Source organism: Saccopteryx bilineata, chromosome 5 (genome assembly GCF_036850765.1).
Source record: "Saccopteryx bilineata isolate mSacBil1 chromosome 5, mSacBil1_pri_phased_curated, whole genome shotgun sequence".
Classification (NCBI taxonomy): Eukaryota; Metazoa; Chordata; class Mammalia; order Chiroptera; family Emballonuridae; genus Saccopteryx; species Saccopteryx bilineata.
Genome location: NC_089494.1, coordinates 145,982,176 through 146,005,387, shown reverse-complemented (window position 1 = coordinate 146,005,387; position 23,212 = coordinate 145,982,176). Strand labels below are relative to the sequence as shown.

The 23,212-nt window shown below is 37.8% G+C and overlaps 1 protein-coding gene across 6 annotated transcripts in view; it reads left to right on the top strand.

Annotated features, from left to right (window-relative positions):
- Nucleotides 1-23,212, top strand: part of MALRD1 (MAM and LDL receptor class A domain containing 1) — a 794,026-nt gene that overhangs the window by 419,437 nt on the left and 351,377 nt on the right. For all 6 annotated transcript variants that reach the window (XM_066232773.1, XM_066232772.1, XM_066232769.1 and 3 more), the window contains 2 exons: nucleotides 7,956-8,201; nucleotides 10,368-10,525. In XM_066232773.1, coding sequence (XP_066088870.1) covers nucleotides 7,956-8,201; nucleotides 10,368-10,525 — 404 coding nt within the window. The remainder of the gene's footprint in view (nucleotides 1-7,955; nucleotides 8,202-10,367; nucleotides 10,526-23,212) is intronic.

Sequence of the window (23,212 nt, the reverse complement as noted above, 5' to 3'; positions counted from 1 at the left end):
ATGCTGTTTTGGTTACTATGGCCTTGTAGTATAGTTTGATATCAGGTAGAGTGACTCTTCCAGCTTTACTCTTCTTTCTCAAATCACTACTGCTATTTAGATTCTTTTGTGGTTCCATAATTTTTATTTATTATTTTTCTCAAGTGAGAAGTGGGGAGGAAGAGAGACAGATTCCCACATGGCATGCACCAGACTGGGACCCACTCGACATGCCCACTAGGGGACAATGCTCTGCCCATCAGGGGTGTTGCTCTGTTGCAACCGGAGCCATGTTAGTGCCTGAGGCAGAGGCCATAGAGCCATCCTCAGTGCCCGGGCCAACTTTGCTCCAATGGAGCCTTGGCAGTAAGAGGGGAAGAGAGAGACAGAGAGAAAGGAGAGGGGGAGGGGTGGAGAAGCAGATGGGCGCTGCTCCTGTGTGCTCTGACCGGAAATCGAATCCAGGACTTCCACATACCAGGCCTACACTCTATCACTGAGCCAATTAGCCAGGGCCATATAATTTTTTTAAATATTTCTTGTAAGTTTCTGAAATACATCATTGGTGTCTCAATAAGAATTGCATTGAATTGATAGATTATTTTAGTAGTATAAATCTTAGATATTTGTGCAGAAAATTTTGTTTTTTATATATTCACTTCTACACTGATATTTGGCTTTCTTTTAATTTCAACATTTCTTCCATAGCCACCTGGAGTGAGAGTGTTCTATCTTCCACTTTCCAAAGCCATGTTGTTCAGAAATTGTCAACATTATTGTAACTCATTCCAAATTAATGCTCATCCAAGCAGCTTCAGCTTGTCTTGCATTGCCCAAGTATAACTTTACTACATACTTCAAACCTTTCTTTATCATGTGAGGCTCTGTCATTCTCAGGCTTTTGGCCTAGCATCATATTGTTAGTTTTAAAGATAAAGCAAATACTTATTTAAATACACACACATACACAGTGTTACCAAAACTGAGCATAGCTTAAAAAAGTATTTTTCTTCTGACTTCTACCTTTAATGTTACTATTTCCAAAGGAGTCCTTAATTTCTTATGTATATCTTCAATGACATTTAATAAATACACCAGCATGTGCATATATTGTCTGTATATCTATTCCTCTTCTTCAATTTAAAACTTTCATTGTTTATTTGATATGCCAAAATAAATTTTAGGTGCAACAAAAATTTAAAATTTTTAAAAACTGCAATTATACATACAGTATCAAAAAAGATAAGGGAAATTTTTATTTAATATTGGAGTTTCAAACATCATAAAAGGAAAGATTGACAAGTTAGGCTGCGTGAAAGTACAAATTTATAATTTACCTAAAGTGATTTGGACCTTGAGGTTTTTTCCCTAGGTCATGTTTCCAGCTCTAGCTCTGCCTCATGGCAGCCACTCCTTCATGATGGCTTAACCCAAACCAGTTCTCCTTGAGTAGTCAAAGCCTCCAGCAGGTGCAAAAACAATTCAGTGGACTGTCTTCATGTTATTACTGGTAGTTGAATTTAAAACTTTAGAAGATAAAGATTTTCAATGATCAGACTCATTACCTTGCCTTTCTAAATATGATAACTAGAAAAAAAGGCATGCAAATTGTTCAGAAATTTCTTCCAAGTTTGAATCACTAAGGAATGTGTATTTTTACAAGTAACATTAGATTTCTTGTTTGAACGCTTTTCTATTATAGAGTTAGGATCAGTTGAAGGTTAGCATGTAATGTTCACATAACATTTTTTAAATGTCATGCAAAATGGGTAACTTAAAAATGAGGAATCAACCATTTTTTCTGGAAATATAAATGAATTTGAGTAGAAACTTTGTTAGTGTACATTTTGTCATGCAGATCAAGACAGTAGAAAGTGTGGCTGGAATACTGGGTAGCCACTTTTTGGAATATAGAAGGCAGAGACTGCAGAAACAGTATTTGGACCAGTTTGCACATTGTTTCTGGTTGGGGGCTGGGACGAGGCCTAATATTCATTGCCCAGGAAACCTATAAACACAGGAAACTGCTGTTAGCTCTGAACTAAAGCTTCAGCCATATTGGATCATGCACTACATTTAGCAAGCCACTTAGAACCACACTCGGCCTTTCTCCTTAAAGTCTGGAGGCTTCCTTTCTGCCTACACTTCTCTCCATGTTTTTCCTTTTTTCTTAATGTAAATCACAATTTTTCTACCTATATTTTGGTCAGTTCCTTAAGACTATTGTAATTTATTTCACAGAATTCCTTCTACATATTATCTTCTTTCACACTAACATTGAAAGTAGATTCTACTGCAACTTCCTAGTTTTAAGCTTTTGCTGAAAATTATTAAAGAGAAAAACCAAACAGCTTAAAAATTAACAGATATGATGGCCTTTTAAATGTTTCAAGATCTCGTGCCTGACCTGTGGTGGCGCAGTGGGATAAAGCGTCGACCTGGAACACTGAGGTCGCCGGTTCGAAACCCTGGGCTTGCCTGGTCAAGGCACATATGGGAGTTGATGCTTCCTGCTCCTCCCCCTTCTCTCTCTCTCTCTCTGTCTGTCTCTCTCACTCCTCTCTCTCTAAAAAAAAAATCAATAAATAAAAAATATTAAAAAAAAATGCCTAAATGTTTCAAGATCTCCCCAAGTAACTGGCCTGCCATTTTGTTTTCCTACAAAGCAATTAGCCAAAAGGGTTTTCTTTTCTGTTCTCTGATCATGTCTGAAGGTTAGCTGCCCCTCTGAGCTCTCTCGCCTTGTAAACAGAATGGCAAAGTGAGGTAAGTCAAGCAAGCAGTCCCTGACATCCCGCCATGGCCTCGTGCTATCGGACAGACCTTGGTGATGCTGCAAGCCACTGGTTTTTCTGTTGAATGTAAATAATTTCACAGAACTTCAATGTCGGACAAAGCCACTCTGAGAATAGGATGGATTAAGATCAAAATGAGATCACTTTTAATTGTGCCTGAATGCAAGATGTTATCTCAGCTCAAAGAGTAAGCAGCATGTTCCTATCTTGATTCATCTGAGTGAGAGATGTTTCTAACCAATTATAACTCTAACCTATTCTAGTCTTTCCTTTGTTAGATAAGAATTATTAAAATAATCTAGTTATAGAATTAGTCCTACTTCTTGATAGTACTCAATCTGGAGCACAACTTCCCAAAATAACCTAACCAAAACCCTAACCCTATGATAAGTCCTTTATACCCTGTTACTGAGCTGCCTCGTGGATCCCATGGCATTTGCTCTCAATCTCTGCAACAAGTAATGAATGAACCCAACAGTTTAGCTACAAACGTTCAGATGTGTGCTTGGTAACTTTGGCTGGGCAACAAGAAGAAGAAGAAAATGGGAGCAAGATTGTGGGGTGCTTCTTGCCCATTTTAAGGATTTAGCTTTGAATCTGAGTGAGATGTGATACCATTGGAGGATTTTATTTTTTTACATTTAAAAAAATTTGTAATAGTTTTCAATTTACAGAAACATCACAAGAACTATGCAAAGAACTTATACTTCATTCAGGTTCACAAATTATGTTTGCCCATTTGTTCTCTATATAATCCTACTTTCTTCATACTCATTTCCGAGTAAGTTGCAAATATCATAGTGCCCTTTTACCTCTAAATAATTTATAGTCTGTTTCCTATACTAAAGGGCATTCACTTACAAGTATAAGGATCAAATCAGAAAATTTAACATTGATACATATTATTATTCAATTTACGAGCCTCATTCAAACTTTACTAATTGCTCCCAAAATGTCCTTTGTGTAATTTTTGTTTTACACCTGGTTCAGGGTCCAATTAAGGATCATGTACTACATTTAGTTTTTATGTAGCTTTAGATGTCTTTAATCTACAACAGTTACTCATACTTTCTTTGTCTTTTTTAATAAATTGACACATTTGAAAAACTTAGGCCTTTTATATTTTGGAATACTCCCAATGTGTGTTTGTTGGTTTCTCCTCATAATTAGATTCAGTTTATGCATTTTTGGGAAAAATACTATATATTAACTTGCCATTATTATTGAAAATCAGTTGATCATATGTTTGTGAATCAACTTATGAGCTCTATACCCTGGTCCACTGACCAGTCTGTCTATATTGCCAATACTACACTGGGTTAATTATTATAGTTTTATATTATGCATTAAAATCAGTTACTGTAAGTCTGCCAACTATTAAGCTAATCTAGGTACTTTGCATTTCTAAATACATTTTTGGATCATTTTGTTACTATTTACTAAATCCAGCTGAAATTTTGATTGGAATTATATTTTAATTATAAATAAATCTGGAGAAAATTGAGTTCTTAACAATATTGAGGTTTACAATCATAAACCTAATTTATTTAGGGTCTCTTTTATTTTATCAATGTTTTATAATTGTTGATATAAAAGTCAGACAAGTATTTTGTTAAATTTATCCCTAGAAATTCATGATTTAAAATGCTTTTTTAAGAATTTTAAAAATATATATTAGATTCAAGTTGTTTATTTCTAGAATATGAAAATTCAATTGATTTTTGTATATTGATGATATATAGTCCTCCTGACTTACTTGTTAGAAAATAGGTTTCTTTTGATTGCATCAATTTGTAGGTGAACATATTGAGTATATTTATGATAACTACTTTAGCGTCTTTGTCTGATAATCCATCATATCTATCGTATCTGTACTGGCTTCTATTGACTAATTTTTCTTCTGATTATAGATCACATTTTCCTGCTTCTTCATATGCTAGTTGTTTTTAATTTGACACTAAACATTGTGAAGTATGTGTTGCTGAGTGCTAAAATTTGGTATATTCCTTTAAAAAGCATTGAATTTTGTTCCAGAGGCACTTGAGTTGCTTACAGTCTGTTTAGTCCTTTGATGCTCATTTTTTTTAAGTATTTGTTTAAACACAAGTTTAGAACAGAAGTCAGCAATTTTTTGTACCATTTTTTAAACTTTAGGGGAAATATATTTAATCTTCTTTTCAAAGCCATCTAATTTAAATACAAGTGTATTTAAAAGAAAAATAAGCCTGGAGAGGGAATATGTTTAGCTTTGTATGATCTTCACTGCAGCTACTTGGCTGATCATTTTAGTTTGAAAAGAACCTAACCATAGATAATATGTAAGCAAGTGAGCGTGGCTAAGTCCGAGTAAAACATTATTTACACAGGCGGTAGGCCAGATTTGGTCCTGATGCTCTAGTTTACCAATCCATATTCTAGAGTCTACTTCCTTCTCGAGTTTCTTTGCTTCATTACTAAAGTGAGCCCTTTCTGGGGTTCTGACTCAGTGCCCTGCCTATTCAGCAAGGGCTTTTCACACTGGCTGGTAGAAACTAAATGGTATCTGCCTCTATGTGAACTCTGGTAGTTTTTCAGCTTATAGGTACTCGTTATTTTACCTCTTAGAAATTGTTTCTCTCTCTCTCTCTCTCACTCTCTCTCTCACTCTCTCTCTCTTTCTCTCTCTTGTTCTTTGGATTTTACCCTATAAATATGAAAAATCAGAATTCAGCCAAAGACTTAAGCAAATTCTCCGACTATACAACTCCCTTTTCTGCACACCCTTCCTCACAAATTCTAGCTGTCCCAGACTTGGACTTCCCAACTCAGCTCAGCCTCATTTTTTGCTGGGCTGACCCTTTAGGGACTACAGCCTAGAAAGTGTCTCAAGCAGAAACCTGGAGTGATTATAGGATGCTTTTCCCTCCTTCAAGAGATCACAATCTTGTTGTTCAATTATCTGAAAACACATGTTTTGTGTATTTTCCCTAGGTTTCTAGTTGTTCATGGCTGGAGGAAAACTTCATTCCCTCTTATCCTTTCTTACTATGTCATGCTAGGAACAAAACTCTTCTCATCACTTATGCTGAGCATCGTTGTGTAGTATTTGAATTATTGTATTTTAAAATTATACAGCTATTTATGTTTATAAATGTAAGCTTAATCATTCTAAAATATTATGTATATTTATAATTAATATATTGAAATTTGTAATGTGTTTCCAAATAGAAACATATCCAAATTATTTTGTTTGTCTTCAAAGAAAGAGATTTTAGCTTGATTTAGTTAGTTTAGATAAATGTTTCCTCAAGATGAGCTTGTTTTTACTCCTCACAGAAACTGGAATCGACAGAATCAATACCAATGCCGACTTGGATAAAATTAAATAATGTAGTAATTTCTTCAGTTCTCTGTAGCCCTGTGAAAAATTATGCCGCTGGGAGTCAACACCATCGTTTTTGTTTCTTGGTGGTCTCGTGTGTTGTGATAGTCAACCTGATAACACTACTCTTGTTTTCAAGTCAATAGATTTAAAAAATAATTCTTTAGACATTAGACCTGAGTCCAAATTGCATCTCTGCTCTTGAAAAATCAGCAAGTCATTTAGAATCTGTAATCCTCGGTTTTCTCATCTATAAATGTGAGGGTTAATGTAAGCAATCTCCACAACTCTGTCACTCAAAAAATGCTTTAATGTTCTGATTTAGAGTCAAACTCTATAATTGAAACATGAGAGATCTTTCGTCTTACCCCAATCTGCTAAAACGGAACTGGGCATCTAAATGAAAATACTTTAAACCCATACTGCAAGAAAGAGTCATATTAACAGTCAACACAAAGTTTTCTTAGAGACATAATGCACAGGTGAAACTTATTTTCAAAGGCCTTGTAATTGTAAAGGCCATTTAATTCAGCAATCTTGAGCATGAAGTCCAGGAACAATTTAGTGTGCAGAATGGCTAGGAGCCTTCAGAACACCAGTCTCCTCCCCAGTGGCTTCTTCATGGCATTCCATTCACCTCCTCCCACTTCCTGCCTCTTAGCCACCTATTTACTTAAATTTGAGAAATATACAAAATATAGAAGAAGCTTCTAGATAAGATTTTATTTATTGTTTTATTTTTTATTGAATTTATTGGAGTGACATTGGTTAATAAAATTATATAGACTTCAGGTGTACAATTCTATAACACATCAACTGTATATTGTATTGTGTGTTCACCACCCCAAGTCAAGTCTCCTTTTATCACCACTTACCCCCTTTCTATTCTTTTTACCTCCCTTGTCCTCCTTATCACCATACTGTTGACTGTGTCTGTGAGGATTATTTTTTTTCTGAATCCCTTAACATTTTTTATCCAGCCCTGCAACCCCCCTTCTCTCTGACAGCTGTCAATCTGTTCTGTATCTATGAGTCACTTTCTATTTTATTTGGAATGTGCTTCCAAATGTCCCAAAATATATAAGCTCTTAGTACCCTAAAGATTTTGTTTCAGGCCTGACCAGGCAGTGGCACAGTGAATAGAGTGTCGAACTGGGATGCAGAGGACCCAGGTTCGAGACCCCGAGGTCACCAGCTTGAGCGCGGGCTCATCTGGTTTGAGCAAAAGCTCACCAGCTTGGACCCAAGGTCACTGGCTTGAGCAAGGGGTTACTCAGTCTGCTATAGCACCACAGTCAAGGCACATATGAGAAAGCAATCAGTGAACAACTAAGGTGTCGCAACAAAAAACTGATGATTGATGCTTCTCATCTCTTTCCATTCCTGTCTGTCTGTCCCTAACTCTGATTCTCTCTCTTTCTCTGTAAAAAAACAAAACAAAACAAAACAAAACAAAACAAGATTTTGTTTCAGGTTTAAAAAATGAAACAAAATGGCTTATAGATCTAATTTACATCCTTGAACACAGCTTACAAGAAATGATGTATTTGTGGATACTTGGGGTCCTTTCTATATCAATAAAGTAATATTTCTTTTTCTTCTTCTTTTTATTTTGAGTAATCCTTAGGAATGTTCTATAGGCCAGAACACTGGGGATAGTTAGGACAGATAGAAAAAGGGCCAGACAACTCAAACTCCGAAAAACACCATGTTTCTTTATATATTAAAGTGAATCCACTATTACTACCCTTTTAACTTCACAATGTGTTAGTAGTGGTTCCTCATCCATATTTTGTTTTATATTGTTTTCTGTTTTTTAGGTTACTGTCCACATGGCTATTGGGAATGTAAGAATGGCAGATGTTATAAACCAGAGCAAAGCTGTAATTTTGTAGACGACTGTGGAGATTCTACTGATGAAAATGAATGTGGGAGCTCCTGTACTTTTGAAAATGGCTGGTGTGGCTGGCAAAACTCTCTGGCTGAAAACTTTGATTGGGTTCTGGGCCTTGGCTCTCATCAAAGCCTAAGACCGCCCAAAGACCACACACTTGGAAATGAAAATGGTAGGCTCTTAGGTTGTTATGGTCACTCTAATCATATTCACCATAAGCATCACATCGTCTTCCCTGACAGTAACTGCAGAGCTCTGGAAGCACCACCATGGTGACACGGCAACTGAGCCAAACAGTTAATGAGTGTATTTATCTCCTAGGACTGCCATAACCAAGTGTCACAGACTGGAGAGTATCAGTGACAGACATTTATTGTCTCACAGTTTGGGAGGCTAAAATTCTGCCGTCAGATGTCAGAGGAACCGAATTTGAGGGCTGTGAGGGAGAACCACCTGCTCCATGGCCCTCTCCTAGCCTCTGGTGTCCTTAGCTGTTTTTTGGCTTGCAGATGGTATTCTTCTTGTGTCTTCACATTTTGTTCCCTCTGTGCATGCCTGTCTCTGTATCCAAAGTTTCCTTTGTTATTAATACACGACCATATTGTGCTAGAGCCCATTCTAAATGACCTTATTTTAACTTTATCATTGACAAAAAGCTTACTTCCAAATAAGGTCACATTTAAAGGACTGAAGTTAAGACTGCAGCATCTCTTAGGGAACACAATTTAACCCCTCACAGTGAGTAATCAAAATCTAATCTTATTGGTAATCGTAGATAGATGATAATGCATGCTGCCATAAGGTGCATTTTCCTACATGACACAGTCTGAATTCTGCCACTCATGTGATCTCTTCAGGTTCTCAAAATCCTCATCTCTCAAATGGCGATTGCAGCATTTGCCTTGTGTGCCAACAGGGTTGCAGAGGTCCAGGGAGGTGCTGTGTATGCAGGGAGAAGAGTGTGAGAGTGTGGAGGTGCTGGGCAGATGTCAGTCATCACTCTAAGATCACATATGCTAAAGGGTGGAGGAGGGCTCATTTTTGCAAAGAGGGGCTCAAGTCAAGCCTCAGACTTACTGGTGAATTGACAAAGAGCATTAGCAGAATAAAGAAGAGGTGCTGCATTCCTGGGTATGACAGAGTAAGAAAACCTGTCTAAATACTGAAGTTCCACAGGTTTATGAAAAAACAAAGCTCTATGACAGCCTGACCAAGATAGAGCACTCAACTCTATATATGTAAAATCTTTTGGATATTTGGATACACAGGTGTAAATATACAGTATCTTTCCAGTTGTGTTGCATATTATTATTCTCAGTGATTTATTTATGCACTGTACTGATGACTGAATTTTTAAAAACCCCTTATTGATATTTTATAGGTAATCTTAGAATTATTTTATAAAAACTGGATAGTTTGAGGGGTTTCATTAAATGATTTCTATAATTGTCTTGTTGATTCAATGGTATAAATTTCTTATTTTATTTACTTAAATTTTTTTTAGTTTATTGACTTTAGAGAGAGAGTAAAGGAGAGAGAGAGAGAGAGAGAGAGAGACATATATCTGCTTCTGTATGTGCCCTGACCAAAGTTCAAACCAGCAAGTTCTGTGCTTCGGTTCAACACTCTAACCAACTGAGCTATTTGACCAGGGCAATGGCATAAATATCTGGTCGATGAGTTAATCTGCATACTGTGAAGTACTTTGCTAAAAGCACGCAGTTGGAAATTGTTCTGTCAGTGACTTAGAAAAAAGGCTCTTAGATTTCCCTTTATTTCCCAATGGAAATGCATTTGGCATCTCAGATTATATGAAATATAATTAAAAACTCTAACCAGTCATCCATCTATGGACACTTAGATTGCTTCCATATCTTTGCTATTGTAAATACTGCTGTAGTGAGCATAAAAGTGCACATATCTTTTTGAATTCCTGTTTTCATTTTTTTTTAGATAAACATCCAGGAGTAGAATTGCTGGATCTTATGGTAGTTCCACTTTTAATATTTTGAGGAACCTTCATATTGTTTTCCACAGTGGCTACACCAGTTTATATTCCCATCACCGGTGCATGAGAGTTTTCTTTTCTCCGCATCCAACTAACACTTATTATTTCTTGTCTTTTTCATAAGAACCACTCTGACAGGTGTGAGTTGATATCTCATTGTGGTTTGATGTACATTTCCCTGGTGATTAGTGATGTTTAGCATCTTTTCACATATCTGTTGGCAATCCATGTCAACTATATTTTAATTTAAAAACAATTTAAAGACGAAAAGCTAAAATAATCTCCCCCTTTGCTATCTCTATCCTATCTGAAGCTTGTCCTTGTTCTTAGGGCACTTTTTGTATCTGGAGGCCACTCCCATGGGCCTTCGGGGTGAAGAGGCACACCTCAAGAGTGCTGTGTGGCAGGAGTCCAGCGTCGCCTGCACCATGAGCTTCTGGTATTTCATATCTGCAAAAGCCACAGGGTCCATTCAGATTCTCATTAAGGTAAGATCTTTGCCCATGAAGCTTCTGAGTGTAGTGAAGTTTCCTACAGGTAGCACATGACCAAAAAGGAGTTTATTACAACTCCGCTACCTGGGCCAGAGAAAGTCTCCTTTAGTTTCTACTTGTGGTTTAGATGCTCTATGAAGTTCAGTAAGCTAGAACTTAAAACCAGCTTTGAGCTCAATGTCGTCTCCTGTGACTATGATTGAATCTCAGAGACTCCTTTTATGTTATCATTAGGTCTAAGACATGCAAGTTTCTTCTTTCTATTTAGATATTTCCTTCTCTATCCTTCTTAGTAAAAGAAAGTAGATTATTTGTATATCTTAAAAAAGAATGAGCATCCATTTTAACTCATATGTGAGTGATCATTAAGGGAACTTATAATAGACATTTTGGTTCTAAGCACACCATGCAAAGTGCTGAATGGCTCAGGAGAACGATCAGGTGTGATTACATTGAACTGCTTATTGACTGTGACATAGTAATGCATTTTCTTACTGAGGATTAATTGGATGTTTCTGTCAGGCTTTAATTTAATATAATAAAGTGACAATGTTCAGAGAACAAAATAACAAAGTATATATTAATATTCATAAGACTTGGCTTATATACCTTAACCCTTTGGTAAGTTGAAACAGCCGCAAAAAGGAGATGAGCGAATGTGTGCGTGTGTGTGTATGTGTATGCATTTTAAGAATCTAGTTAGAATTTTAGGAAAGCTGTCTTGAAAACCATGCTCTAGAGGCCACTGCTGTTTGATCACGCATGAGCTTTGGTGAAGTGCCCTACACTGATGAGTGAAGCCTGACCAGAAACCCACAGCTCAGGGATCTCAAGAGCAAATAGCTACATAGTCCACATTTTACTGGAACCTAAGTTAACTTTATAATTTGAGACTCTGCTATAATAATGCAAAGAAGCTGGTCTCAACAAATACATACAGCAAATATTATAGGGGTTTATTCTTATATTTAAATAGGGAAACATTAAAATAGAATGCTTTCAGTTTTCATTGAAGTGTTTGCTAGTATCTGCTGAATGTGATACTTGATTATGTAGTGTGTCTCATGTGAAGCACTTGGTTCAGCTCTGCAGAATTTGCTTTCTTTGTTTCATTTATATTTACTTATTAGCTCATATTATAGAAACATACTTTATATTACTATAAAATGTACACTTAAACTATTTTGAGATATGTCTTTCTAACAAGTATTATTGAACTTCTATGGCTCTTCCAATGAAATCCTCTAAACATTTAACAGCAGTTTTTCTTTTAATTTTATTTATTTATTCATTTTTAGAGAGGAAAGAGAGAGAGGGTGAGGGGGGGAGAGAGAGAGAGAAGGGGGGAGGAGTTGGAAGCATCAAATCCCATATGTGCCTTGACCAGGCAAGCCCAGGGTTTCGAACCGGCGGCCTCAGCATTTCCAGGTCGAATGCTTTATCCACCGCGCCACCACAGGTCAGGCCTTAACAGCAGTTTTTAAAACCTGTCTTCCTACTATATTAAAAATAAAAACTTATTTAAGCATGACCAGGTGGTGGCACAGAAGATAGAGTGTCAACCTGGGACACTGAGAACCCAGGTTCAAAACCCCAAGATTGCCATCTTGAGCGCAGGGTCATCAGCTTGGGTATGGGATCATGTTGCTGGCTTGAGCCCAAAGGTCGCTGACTTGAAGCCCAAGGTCACTGGCTTGAGCAAGGAGTCACTGGCTCAGTGGGAGCCCCAATTCAAGGCACATATAAGAATCAATCAATGGACAACTAAAAAGTTACAACTATGAGCTGATGCTTCTCATTCTCTCTGCTTCTTGTCTCTGTCTCTGTCTTTCTCTCTCACTAAAAAAAAAAAACAAAACAAAAGACAAAACACTCATTTAAATATATGCCTATTTTTATTCAGTGATGCTTATTACAAAAAAGAACTTTTTCATAACATGTTTTGAATTTTTTAATGAATTTTAGGGCGATTGTTTTATTTTGCTAGTTAATGTGATACGTAATTTGGTCACTACTATAACGCACTCCTTAGGGTTCCGTCTGTGTGGAACCAGGCTGGATTTCATCCCAACTAGAAGGCAAAACCACAGGGCAGGGAATCTGCCTTTCACTTTTCTTCTTTGTGCCTCATATTTCTAACTAAAAAAAAATGTCCCTCACAGTTCCAAAAGTTCTTCCTGCTTACTAGCTATTCATTTATATTTATTCTACTTCAACAGATAAACTATAAAATCCTGTGGGCCAGACCTTGAGGTTTTAGTCTCTGTGTCCCTCTGCAGCTCTTCAGAGAAGGGACTGATAGATAAAGGCACTGCAGGAAAAGAGTGCTACTCTTCCAGAGCCTGCTGCCAAGCTCAGGGCAACGCTTGTTTGGGACAAAGAAATGGCTGTTAGGTATTACATACACATTAAAGTCTAATCTGGAGAATTTGTCATGTAAATCTGAAATACTGACATGCAATCAGATGCAAGAGTCACATAACCATTGAACAATAATTTAATGATGATATAGTTTTAAAGGGTAGTATTGATTATGGAGCAAAACCACAATAATGCACAAGAATAGATACATTTATCGAAATTCAACCATATACATTTTATTGAATGTCAACACATACTATTCATGTAATTTTTGGCACAACCTTCCAAGTTAAATAATACGAGCTCCATTTTATGACAGCAGGGGATAAAAGAGTCTCATAGATAGAACCCAACTATCCTATGGCTATCAGACAGTCAGTGACAGTCTGGGAGTTGGAATTCAGGGATAGTTACATCTAAAACTTATGTGTTTACTCCTCACCAACCCTAACTGGTCCTCATTGATAATAGTGAGTGTTTTGCTCTCATAATGATATGATTTTATTTTACTGAGATCCAAATTCATTGCATAGAGCTTATTTTCTTTTTTAAGAAAACAAAATGAATAATGATTCTTAGGATGGATATGTGTGATTCTTAAACTATTCTCTTAATAAAAGAGTAATTTCAGGGAAACCCCAACAAAGAAAAGCTATTTCTTTAGGAAATATTTAATAAAGAGAAGTACTATCTTACATATTGTATAGGTTATACTTCTATGTTTCTTACTTTCAGTGAGAAAGTACTGAAACTACTTTTCACTAAACAGGTATAATTGAAACAAATGTACTTTTGTGTCTTAAATCAAAGTGATAAGTGAATTACAAGATAGAAGAAGTATTCTGTTGAGAAATGAACCTTAATATTTTTATGTCCTTTGAAGTTTGCTTTAGTTATAAGTACTGTATAACAAAATATACCAGAATGAAAATCAGGATGAAATAAAGTAGTTAACTTCAAGAGAAATAACAACTAAAAAAAATACAACTAGTTTTATTGTGAGATTAAAGAGTTTCCCAGGGAGAAGAATTGTTGCCTAATATTCATGCTTAGGCCAAGCCACTTTGAGAATGAGATATATTTTTCTGCTTTTCCACTGTCTGCTCACTCCAATGTGCTAAAATATAAGTCCAAGGTTTAAGTAACTGGAGAAGCTAGGAGTTGAATTCAAGTATTATAAAAATTAAGATTAGAATGTTACACAGTCTGTTTGTTTTCTTTCTATGGAGGAAGATTGGATGTTGGTAGTGTAAATTTAAATATATAGGCAGTCTTTTTCTGAATTTAGTAATAATTCATTTTTAAAATAGTAAACATTGATCATTTTTACCGATCTTTTAAGTTATTTACATTCAGTATGTATTGCTTTACAGATCATCTAAGATTTAAAACAAAAACTAATCAAATGCTCAGGAGTAGAGTAAGAATTCTACAACATATAAGTTGATTTGTTTTTATAAGTATATTTAATTTTACTTATATTTCCAGTCACCTGTTTTCTTTTCTTTTTTTTTTTTTTTTTTGCATTTTTCCAAAGCTGGAAACTGGGAGGCAGTCAGACTCCTGCATGCGCCTAACTGGGATCCACCCGGCATGCCCACCAGGGGCATCGCTCTGTTGCATCCAGAGCCATCCTAGCGCCTGAGGCAGAGGCCACAGAGCCATCCTCAGTGCCCGGGCAAACTTTGCTCCAATGGAGCCTTGGCTGCGGGAGGGGAAGAGAGAGACAGAGAGGAAGAAGAGGAGGAGGGATGGAGAAGCAGATGGGTGCGTCTCCTGTGTGCCCTGGCTGGGAATCGAACCCGGGACTCCTGCACGCCAGGCCAGGCCGACGCTCTACCACTGAGCCAACCAGCCAGGGCCCAGTCACCTGTTTTCTGATGGGGTTAATTAATAATGAATAATACGTAGATTTTAATACACTAAAAAGTTTGGGGGGAGGGATATTTTAATTTGCCTGTGACTAACAATTTGTTGCCATGGGTATAAGTCTGTTTAGCCTCATTAAGAAACAAAACACCTAGGCTCTGGCCGGTTGGCTCAGTGGTAGGGCGTTGGCCTGGCGTGCAGAAGTCCCGGGTTTGATTCTCGGCCAGGGCACACAGGAGAAGCGCCGATTTGCTTCTCCACCCTCCCCCTCTCCTTCCTCTCTGTATCTCTCTTCCCCTCCCGCAGCTGAGGCTCCATTGGAGCAAAGATGGCCCGGGCGCTGGGGATGGCTCCTTGGCCTCTGCCCCAGGTGCTGGAGTGGCTCTGGTTGCGACAGAGCGAGGCCCCGGAGGGGCAGAGCATCGCCCCCTGGTGGGCAGAGCATTGTCCCCTGGTGGGCGTGCCAGGTGGATCCCAGTTGGGCGTATGTGGGAGTCTGTCTGACTGTCTCTCTGGGTTTCTAGCTTCAGAAAAATACAAAAAAAAAAAAAGAAACAAAACACCTTTGCATCTTTTCGGTTAGCCATTGAATAAAATGCAGGAACACCTGCTACCTGAGCAGCATTATTATGTTTTGGAACTATTCCATCTGTAATAAACTGTTATTTTAATCAAGATGGCTGTATGCTGTAGGGAATTTGAATCTCTTTGAAGGCATTCAGGGCTATCCATTATACCATCATGATAGAAAACATATTCAAGCCAAAAGTGGAAAAAAATAATGCATTTCAGGAGAGCTTTCCTGATTCTAGCAGCCTACTTATGCTGAAAGACCGTAATTGAATTAGTTTATTGCTTTATCTTGCTTAGTGATTCAGAGAATTTTAAAGCTGGTGGGGTTCTTGAAATACATTTAATCTAAGCTATTCATTTTATGGATGAGGGAACTAAGAGTATGAAGTTATATTTCTTGCCCCACCTCACATGGCATTTTAAGAAAAAAAAGTTAGATATGATTCCAATTTCTCTGACTTCTAATTTAGAGCTCTTTTACATGGCGTCCTGGAACTTCTCTGTAGAGATCTTACTGAATATGGAAATACAGATTTTTGTTCAATAGACAGTGGAAAATGTCAAAGCAACAAACAAAAGGCCAGACTCCTTTGCCTACCTAGCAGACTGTGGTGATTCTGAGTCATCTTTTACTCTCAGTGTAGGGAACAATGAGCCTCAGTTGTCAAATGGCGAAAGTGAACATTCTCCATCCTGCCAAACCCACCACTACCCTGTCCCCACACACACTCACCACACCTACGTCTGAGACGGACAACCGCTGAGGCTGCTAACACTACAAGTGTCTGAGTATTAGAGTAGGTCAGCCAGATTTTTGGATTTAAGCATATTTTGATCTCTTTGGTTTACTGAATAACTGATGTTATTTCACTCATATTGCTGGCATTTTATTTATTGTTTCAGAGAAAAGGACATAGAAAATATTGATAGAAAGGATACATAGAATCTATTTTTATATATAATCTGAAAAATTGGTTGTTTAGACTGCTATGGGGATTTGGGACTGTAAATTCATTAAATTAAACTTTTGGTATCAGAACTTTTTTTTTTTTTCAGAATTGTTTCAACATTTTAACAATTTGGTCTGCATAGTTTGAGCTCTATTGCATTCCTGACCGGGACCAAATCAAGGGAGAAAAGTTGATCTTTGCATTTCAAGCTGGCCTCACCCCTCCCCACACTAGAGTTTGATTAAATTAGCTGCCGAGAGATCACAATACTCTGACTTCTATGTACTAAGTGTTCCTTTTTATCATCCTGGAGAACATGGAAATGTTTGTTTCAGGCATATTTTTTACTGTGATATATTTTTTTGAACTTTTTGCTTCTATCTTTTCCCTCTATCTGGCGCCTCTCCTGCTCCCACTAGGACTCCTATGCAGCGAGTTCCACTGGGGTCCCTTATGTCGTGGAGAAAAGACTTCTTTAGTTTAATTGATCCCAGGAGTTTTTGCTTTACAAAAGATGCATAAGGTCAGCACTACAAAACATTCTTCTTGAGACTATAGCTGCTATTTAACTTCTGGTTTGGCTTCCACTGCTGCTACTCTTCTTTTAACTTCCAGTTATTGGCTGATTCCTTTTTTTTATACACAATGTTAAGTCTTTTATGTACATTAACTCATTTAATCTTCAAAATAAATTTGTGAGGCCCCAGCAAAGTGGCTCAGTGAATAGAGCATTGTCCCGCACACCAAGTGCACGGCCCAGTCAGGGCACATAAGAGAAGCGACCAGTGAGTGCACAACTAAATGGAACAACTAAGTGAACAACGACTTCATGCTTCTCCTCTCTCTGTCACTCCTTTCCTTTCTCCTTTCTCTCCTTCCTTTCCTCTTTCTCTTTATCCTTCAAGTCAATGGAAAAAAAATTTTTAAATAAGTAAATTTATGAGGTAGATACTTTGTCCTAATTTTACAGTTCAGGTAATTGAGACCCAGGTTACATGAATAGTAAGTAGTGTAATCAGGATTAAAATCCAATTCTAACTTCAAAATTCACACTCTTAACTACTACTTTTAGCTTCTGCTATTAGAATTTAAACCATTCTTATACCCAGGAGACAGAGATGTCACTGTCCATCAAAGTTTTCCAGTGCCTCTGAAATCATGAGATTAGAAATTTCCATCTCTACATATTAATAACCCCATAGGCCTGTTCCACACATGTTAGAGAAGAGAATTGATTATGTTCAACAACTTCTGTGTTTTATTTATTTTTCTACCTTAGCTTGCCAATGTCTATTCACAGTAATTGTATTTATCTAAATCATTCTCCCTCGTATCTAATATAATTCAAACATTTCAAAATAATAGTTAATAGCTACATTTTTATGGTGATAAGGAAGAAGTGAATTAAAAACTATGTAATTTGCTTCTTATTACAACAAAGCTAGCTAGATAAGTATCAATTAATTATATTAATTATTATTCAAACATGACATTTTTAAGACTATAACAAAATCTATTCTTTCAGATTCGTCCTCTCATATGATTAAATTGGTCAATAACAATTTTTCTCTCTTTGAAAATTGAGACATTCTAAATTAAAAGCAGAGTTCTTCATGATCTGGGGTTTGCTGTGTGTGTTTCTGTGTTTCACAATCTGATAAACTTCTGAATTATTTCTCAGAATACTGTTATAAATGTAAAAATTAAAATATTAGGCCCTGGCCGGTTGGCTCGGCAGTGGAGCGTCGGCCTGGCGTGCGGGGGACCCCGGTTCGATTCCCGGCTAGGGCACATGGGAGAGGCGCCCATTTGCTTCTCCGCCCCCACCCCCTCCTTCCTCTCTGTCTCTCTCTTCCCCTCCCGCAGCTGAAGCTCCAGTGGAGCGGGGGTGGCCCGGGCGCTGGAGATGGCTCCTTGGCCTCTGCCCCGGGTGCTGGGGTGGCTCTGGTCCCGGCGGAGCGGCGCCCACTGGTGGGCGGAGCCTCGCCCCTGGTGGGCGTGCTGGGTGGATCCCGGTTGGGCGCATGCGGGAGTCTGTCTGGCTGTCTCTCCCCGTTACCAGCTTCAGAAAAGTGAAAAGGAAAGAAAAAAAAAATTAAAATATTAGAATAATAAAAGAAACAAGTTAATACTAATTATTAAAATATTTTAAATCAGCATATGACTTAATGAATGCATGTTAAATGACAAGATCTAACAGGATAAGATACTACTAATTAAAGGAGTGATAAGCAAAAATGGTATTTTTTAGGTAGTCACTGCACTATAATGTTATATTAAATATTCATTATTATTGGTGAGAGAGTCACAGGTACTAATACCTATGATTTGTTACCTGTATTCACAATTAAAGAAAATACCAATATTTTATCTGAAGTTAGCAAAAATAAAGATGTATTTCCTCTATTCATCTTACAACCCTCTTGAAAACTAATATTTTTATACCTAAAGGGCCCTGAGAAGTTTTAACTTTATAAGGGTGTCTATTTTATATCTTTAGTGTTAAGATTCATTTATTTATTAAGAAAAATCAGTATGCCTTATCTGAGTTGTAAGCTTTAGTGTGAATCAACTCCAGTTCTCACTGATTGAAACATAAAAGTAGTGAAGATAATATTTAATCTGAAGTCATTTTAGAGCAGGCTAAATGTAAATGGACTGAGCTTCTGCCACAGCCAGGAGCTGTTTCAGTGGCGGGATATCAGCTTGCAGCCAGGCGGAGTCAGCACTTCCCAGCGGTCTGCCTCTCATTGATGTACAGAGAGGTTTGTCACCCAGATTCAGGACTGCCTTTTCAAATGCAGTAAGTAATCACGCTACTGACTTTTTGTTTAATGTAAAATCTAGGATAAGAGGAGAAGAAAAACAATGTTGTAATTGCCTAGTTTAAGATCTAGTTGACAAGTAGCTCAAATGGTTACTGGTCATTTGCCCACAGAAAATTCACAGGCACAATTGTTGTGTACAGAACTGCCCTATATAGGCATTCTGAGTGCCAATTAATTTCACTTCAACACTCGCTTATTTCTGAAAACACTTGCATTTTAACAGTTTCAAAGGAAGTTATCATGGCAAAACATTCTGTTTTTTCTTTCATTTCTTTTTTTCAGTATATTGTCTGAAAAATCATAATAGTTCTTCTCAAATGATGGTAACTATTTGGAGCTCATAAATTCTCATCAGTTAATTTTTAACACTTGCTCTGCTAATTTCCTGTGTAAGTTGCAACACGTGCTTCTACTAACAGAGGTTAAACGTGCTGCTCTGTGGGCTGATTGTTCTAACTGAACCACACCTCTGACTCAGAGTCTGCTAGGCGACTGGCAATCTTTCTCTCCTCATTGTAGAGCACAGAGTTGGAGTAGTGCAAGGCCCTATGATTCACCTTTGTATGTATCATATTATCAAATTAAATAACTAAAATCTCAGTAATATTATCAATCTTATCTTTAAAAAGATGAGTATATAACACATTTCTACTTGTAATCTTTGATGAATTTTAGTTAAAACAAATGTTTAAAACCTAAGAAATAAGCTTTAATTGATATTGTTCAAATTACTGCATTTCTCCATATCTTCTAAAGAAGTCAGGAATTTTTTTAAATAACCTATAAATCTAGGATTATGTAAAAGGATTAAATAAAGAAGAGCTGGGCAATTTAGTATATACAATTAGCTAATTTAAGTGTCTGTTGCTAATCCAGTCTCTTTAATTTAGGTCTACAACTCTCCTTTGCATAAACTGAGCTGCAGCTGAATACCAACTCTTTCCACTCCTTGCTTCTGTTCATGCATTCACACAAACCTCAGTGAGCCTATATGCTCTTGCTGGCATGGAGCTTGTGAGCTTAGACTTTTCTTCTTTTTTTTTTTTTTTCTTTTTTTCTTTTTTTTCTGAAGCTGGATACGGGGAGAAACAGACAGACTCCCGCATGCGCCCGACCGGGATCCACCCGGCACGCCCACCAGGGGCGAAGCTCTGCCCACCAGGGGGCGATGCTCTGCCCCTCCGGGGCGTCGCTCTGCCTCGACCAGAGCCACTCTAACGTCTGGGGCAGAGGCCAAGAAGCCATCCCCAGCGCCTGGGCCATCTTCGCTCCAATGGAGCTTTGGCTGCGGGAGGGGAAGAGAGAGACAGAGAGGAAGGAGGGGAGGGGTGGAGAAGCAAATGGGCGCTTCTCCTATGTGCCCTGGCCGGGAATCGAACCCGGGTCCCCTGCACGCCAGGCCAACGCTCTACCGCTGAGCCAACCGGCCAGGGCTGACTTTTCTTTTTTTTTTTAGTGAGAGTGAGAGACACAAGAAGGGAGAGAGATGAGAAGCATCAGTTGGTAGTTGCGGCACTTTAGTTGTTCATTGATTACTTTCTCATACATGGTCTAGCTGAGGCAGTGACCTCTTGCTCAAGCCAGTGACCTTGGGATTCAAGCCAGTGACCATGGGGTCATGTCTGTGATCCCACACTTAAGCCAGCGACCCTGCACTCAAGCTGGTGATCCTGTGCTCAAGCCAGATGAGCCCACACTCCAGCCGGTGACCTAGGGGTTTTGAACCTGGGTCCTCAGCAACCCAGGCTGATGCTCTATCCACTGCGCCACTGCTTGGTCAAGCTAGAGCAGACTTAAAAACTTGCAAAAGCAACAGTAAGTCAGTCAGTCTTTCTATCAGAAATAGTCACATCGTTTCTACTAGAAACTGAATGTACTTTGACATTTTATTGTCCTCTTTCCAAAATTATACTCTTTCTGAAATTATGACATTCTGTGCTGCATTTTTGAAAAAGGGAGTTTCATGGTGTAATGCTGGTAGCCGAGGCCAGGCAGGTTCACATCAGATTCGGGCAGATGGTAGAGAAACTGCAGAGCCAGAAAGGGTTGGGCCATTCCATTTAATAAAGTCTCACAAAAGGGGACAAGCACACAGGCAGGGGAAACCACCTCTCAGGCAAACCACAAAAATGACCCCTCACAGTGGTGGGCAGGTAATCCACACATCCGCAATCCCCCTGAGCGCACGCGCCCATAGCCTTATATAGGTCACACACACGGCACTGCTACTTGCTCACGCGCTAATCCATAAAGTACTTACACCTGATAATCTCGTGAGCAGGCCTAACACAACTGCCCCCCACACACTAATGGGCACACAATGGCCAACTCTTGTGATAAGATTTAATACTGAATATTAATCAAGAGGAAGTTCTCTAGAGTCATCTATTAACATTTTGTGGCACTCATCTTGCATACATTTTATGTAATTTTAAAGAACTTCATGGGGTTTTTTTTGTTTGTTTTTTACTTATTTATTTTTTTAATGGGTTGGCATTAATAAATCAGGATACATATATTCAAAGATAACATATCCAGGTTATCTTGTCGTTCAATTATGTTGCATACCCATCACCCAAAGTCAGATTGTCCTCTGTCACCTCCTATCTAGTTTTTTTTGTGCCCCTCCCCCTCCCCCTTTCCCTCTCCCTCTCCCCCCTCCCCCCATAACCACCACACTCTTATCAATGTCTCTTAGTCTCACTTTTATGTCCCACCTATGTATGGAATAATGCAGTTCCTGTTTTTTTCTGATTTACTTATTTCACTTTTTATAATGTTATCAAGATCCCACCATTTTGCTGTAAATGATCCGATGTCATCATTTCTTATGGCTGAGTAGTATTCCATAGTGTATATGTGCCACATCTTCTTTATCCAGTCATCTATTGACGGGCTTTTTGGTTGTTTCCATGTCCTGGCCACTGTGAACAATGCTGCAATAAACATGGGGCTGCATGTGTCTTTACGTATCATTGTTTCTGAGTTTTTGGGGTATATACCCAGTAGAGGGATTGCTGGGTCATAAGGTAGTTCTATTTTCAGTTTTTTGAGGAACCACCATACTTTCTTCCATAATGGTTGTACTACTTTACATTCCCACCAACAGTGTATGAGGGTTCCTTTTTCTCCACAGCCTCTCCAACATTTGCTATTACCTGTCTTATTAATAAAAGCTAATATAACAGGTGTTAGATGGTATCTCATTGCAGTTTTGATTTGCATTTCTCTAATAACTAAAGAAGATGAGCATCTTTTCATATATCTGTTGGCCATTTGTATTTCTTCCTGGGAGAAGTGTCTAAGAACTTCATGTTAATGCTGCTCATGTGATACAAAAAAAAAAAAAAAAAGAAAGAAAGAAAAAAATAAGTAGGAAAGAACAAGATTTTTCTGGATAATGTTGAGCTTTGGAAGGCCACAAACCATTGATATATCTAGGATTTGACTCCCCAAAAAAGAAATGTTTGGGTCCCATTAAAAACAGACATTACACCCTCCTTCTTGCCTCTCTTTAAGTGCCATCTGTGCTGTTCTGAAATCCCTTTTCTCTTTTGGGGGACATCATTATTCATCTTTCCCAAGGCAAGCTTTCCAACTTAATATTCTTGCTAAATTGAGTATTTCCCTTAAAATATTTCTCACTAAGCAATTATAACCATATTATCTATACATATTCTTTTCTATGTTCACATTCATGCCTTTTAATTATTCATGACTTTTTAAAAACTTATGTCTTGACCTGGTTCAGTAATTCAGTGGTTGGAGCATGGTTCAGATATGCTCGATGTTGTGGGTTCAATCCCATTAGGCCACATTCAAGAATCAACCAGTGAATGCATAAGTGGAACAACAATTCAATCTCTCTCCCTCCTGCCCCAAATCAATCAATAAATATTTTTTAAAAATAAAAATCTATGTCTTTTTCTATAGTCTTCCAGAATTTGTCCCTTTCTACTGCTATCTTAAAGATAAATATAGGTACAATTTATTTTTTGTGACCTCCATAATAAATGGCATGTTGTAAGCATATATAATATTTACTAGAAAAAAATAAGAGGTTCCCAATATCTCAAACTTAAATGTAAACAAGGATAATA